This window comes from Amblyomma maculatum, chromosome 5 (genome assembly GCF_055883805.1).
Source record: "Amblyomma maculatum isolate TAMU_Amacu chromosome 5, ASM5588380v1, whole genome shotgun sequence".
Classification (NCBI taxonomy): domain Eukaryota; kingdom Metazoa; phylum Arthropoda; class Arachnida; order Ixodida; family Ixodidae; genus Amblyomma; species Amblyomma maculatum.
This window is the reverse complement of record NC_139348.1, coordinates 150,211,716-150,214,686: the sequence shown is the minus strand read 5'-3', so window position 1 is coordinate 150,214,686 and position 2,971 is coordinate 150,211,716. Positions and strand designations below refer to the sequence as shown.

Sequence of the window (2,971 nt, the reverse complement as noted above, 5' to 3'; positions counted from 1 at the left end):
TTGAAAACACATCTGCTCTGTCCGCTACATCAGCAAGCAAGTCGTTAGACTAATGTTTGGCGCTCACCTTTAGATGCTGCCATATCAACGAAGTATATCGAAAGACGATATCACGTACGGCGTTTTGTGGAAGCTTGTGAACGCATATATATATATCTACGAACGAAGCGCTTGATACAAAACTCGGACCACCAAGGGCCAAAATTAGAAGCGCTCACACGGTTTCATATCATGTTCGAGCTTAGCTGACAAATATGTGCAAAAACTGCACTTAAGGCGCTTGCGGCCTGTGCTTCAGAGGCCATAGGCATCATGTACGTCGACGTGGAACGGCGGACAGGCGTGAGGATCATGCGTTCATGCACACTGAAGGACTACGTGAACGATAAAGTGTGCTACCTTTTTGAAGAGCTCCCCTCCTGGAATCGCTGTCTGTGGCACGTGAGACTGCAACTTCGAGAACTCACGGCTCCCGGAGAACTGTCGCTGGTGCGAATTCGAGACCCAGGCTACGGTCACGGCGAACGTACGCGCAATCGCGATGCGCGGCTCCTTTTCCACGCTCTGCTCACCCGACATCGTTGCTTGGTGGCTCTAGACCTGAATGAGGCGATCATCAAAGGCGCCGAAGTTGGCGAGTGCCGGGACCTTGTCGTGGGAGCCTTCCAACAGAACTCAGCTCTGCGTAAGTTGAGTCTTGGTAGCTTCCGCAACTACGGCTTCATACGAGAAGAAATATTCGCTGCCATCGCCGCAAAGACGCACTTGCAAGACCTGGAAGTTGTAGGCAGCGGGACATTTCTAGGCCTGACTAAACCAATTGGGAGCCTTCTTCGCATTGCGAATATTACCACGCTATTGATACCGGGCATTCGCTTCGACGAGAAGCGTGCGGAAAATCTGGTCATGGCGCTCAAGTTCAGCGACACAGTTCTGGAGCTGTCTGTCAATGTCAGCATCCTCAGCTCGATGTTTTCTAGCGGTACGCCTATGTTCTGCTGTTACCTGGCAAACTGCTGGAATCTGCGGGCCCTGACGGTGACTGACGATTTCGACCAAAAAACTGCAGCACATGAGGAATTGCAGTCAATTGTCGATGCACTGGTACAGAGTGGCATTATACAGGAGCTCAAGCTAGTCGGCTTTCTGTTGGAAGATGACTGTGCCCATCTGTTTTCTCGAATCGTGGCCCAAAGCGGTGCCTTGAAAAGCCTCGATATAATCCGATGCCAATGGATACGAGTTGAGCCTCTCTGTCCTAGCTGGACGATACCTCCAGCCGATAAACTCCATCGGTGCAACGCAGAGTCTGCGTTTTCTGAACGTGTTCGCCCTTGGGTAGAAGCGTTTAGTGAAAATACGGCCCTCTGTTTTCTTGCGATAAACTTAAGTGGATGGACTGCGGACGACTTCGGAGTATTCATCCAAGCCCTCTCGGCTGTGGAATCTCTGGTTACGATTTTCGTGCGTGGTGTGGCCCCTGAAGACTTGCCAAAATTTGGCCGAGTAATTCGAGACACTGGCATGTATAACAGGGTCTTAGTCCATGACCAATACCTCGCCTCCCAAGCGCTTCTTTACGCCCTCAAAGACTGCCCGGATGTGCTACGTCGTGTTGCCGTTATCTCAGCCAGAGCGCCTAGTGCAGCCATCTGTCGCGAAACGCTACTACAGTTAATGACGTCTCTCTGGAGTCAAGTAACGACGTTGCGGTTGTTTCTGTCGCAAGAAGTCCTCGACAACGTCACAGTTCAGGCAGTATCTAAATACTTGGATTCAGCGACCGCACTGGCAGAGCTCGAGTTGGGCGGCTGCAACGAACCCGACCTGAGCCGCCACATAGAGGGAGGTTCACTCAACCCTCTTCTAGTGTCGGTTTTGTCTAGCCCGAGCATCCGGACGCTTCACGTCTCAAGATTTCATTTCGGCACTGCCAATTTGCGTTTCCTGGCCGGAACAGTGGTGACCAGCAAGACTTTGAGCGAATTTTCTTTCTCCTCATGCGACTCCGCCGAAAACGCCGAGCTTCTCCGATTGCTCGCTCAAGAGTTGGCAGAGAATGTGTACATGATGCGCCTGACAGTTCACGGACCCTTGCTTTTAGAGGCGCCGGAGAACAGATCGATCATCCAAAACATCCTCGATCGTAACATGAGTCTCGTCACATGTGCAGCGTATTTCGTGGTTAATTGTGTTCGGCTTGGGCGCTGTTTGGAGTCATTGAAACATGTCCGCGAGAGTTCGGCTTTGGTTCTTAAAGTTCAAGAAATGGCGTCGGTGGACGAAGATGGAGCAACTGCCATGATTCGAAGTGCGCTGGCGTTGCTGAAGCCGTTAGTGCGCACAGTGTCTCGAAGAGTGCCTGTTTGATAGTAACCCAGCCAAATAGACACACATCACACCGCGTGCACCACACTTTTCTCGAATGTTTAGTCATGACATGTTCGCCATGATTGTGCACGCATTTGCTTGCTGCTTACGTGCTGAGCATATGTTTCCATGTTCTAATAGAAGCACTTTGCTGTTCTTTTACCATGGACGCTATTTGATTGTGAGTACAATCTAGTTTATTTTATCATTAACGATTGACCTGCCTTTAAGTCCAGAAAAAAATAAACGTTTGCTTGCTGTATGACCCCCGTTTTTTTTCTACAAGTGTTAGGTGCTAAGTATATGCTTGCCTGTTCTTATAGAAGCACTTGATTTTCTTTACCGTGAACACTATTTTATTGCGCGTACTAGCTAGTGTATTTTATCATTAAAAATGGAGCTGCCTTTTCGATAAAAAAAAAAAATAAACATGTGCTGAATGACGTTTCTTTTTTTTTAGCTTTTCAGAGCGCAGGGAGCGCACTGCTATCTTCTCAGAAACTGAGGCAACGAGCGCTTGTATCCTGCAATAGTTACCGGAAACAAAGCAAAGAATTCAATCAGTGCTCTATAGGCTTCCGCTACTTTAAGCCCTTACAGA

General features: G+C 49.0%; 1 protein-coding gene across 1 annotated transcript; it reads left to right on the top strand.

Annotated features, from left to right (window-relative positions):
* The first annotated feature begins 234 nt into the window (after positions 1–234).
* Positions 235–2,550, top strand: LOC146189950 (uncharacterized). Its single transcript, XM_084603355.1, has one exon. The coding sequence runs from the start codon at positions 313–315 to the stop codon at positions 2,368–2,370; it is 2,058 nt and encodes a 685-aa protein (XP_084459481.1). The 5' UTR covers positions 235–312; the 3' UTR covers positions 2,371–2,550.
* Positions 2,551–2,971: the final 421 nt, after the last annotated feature.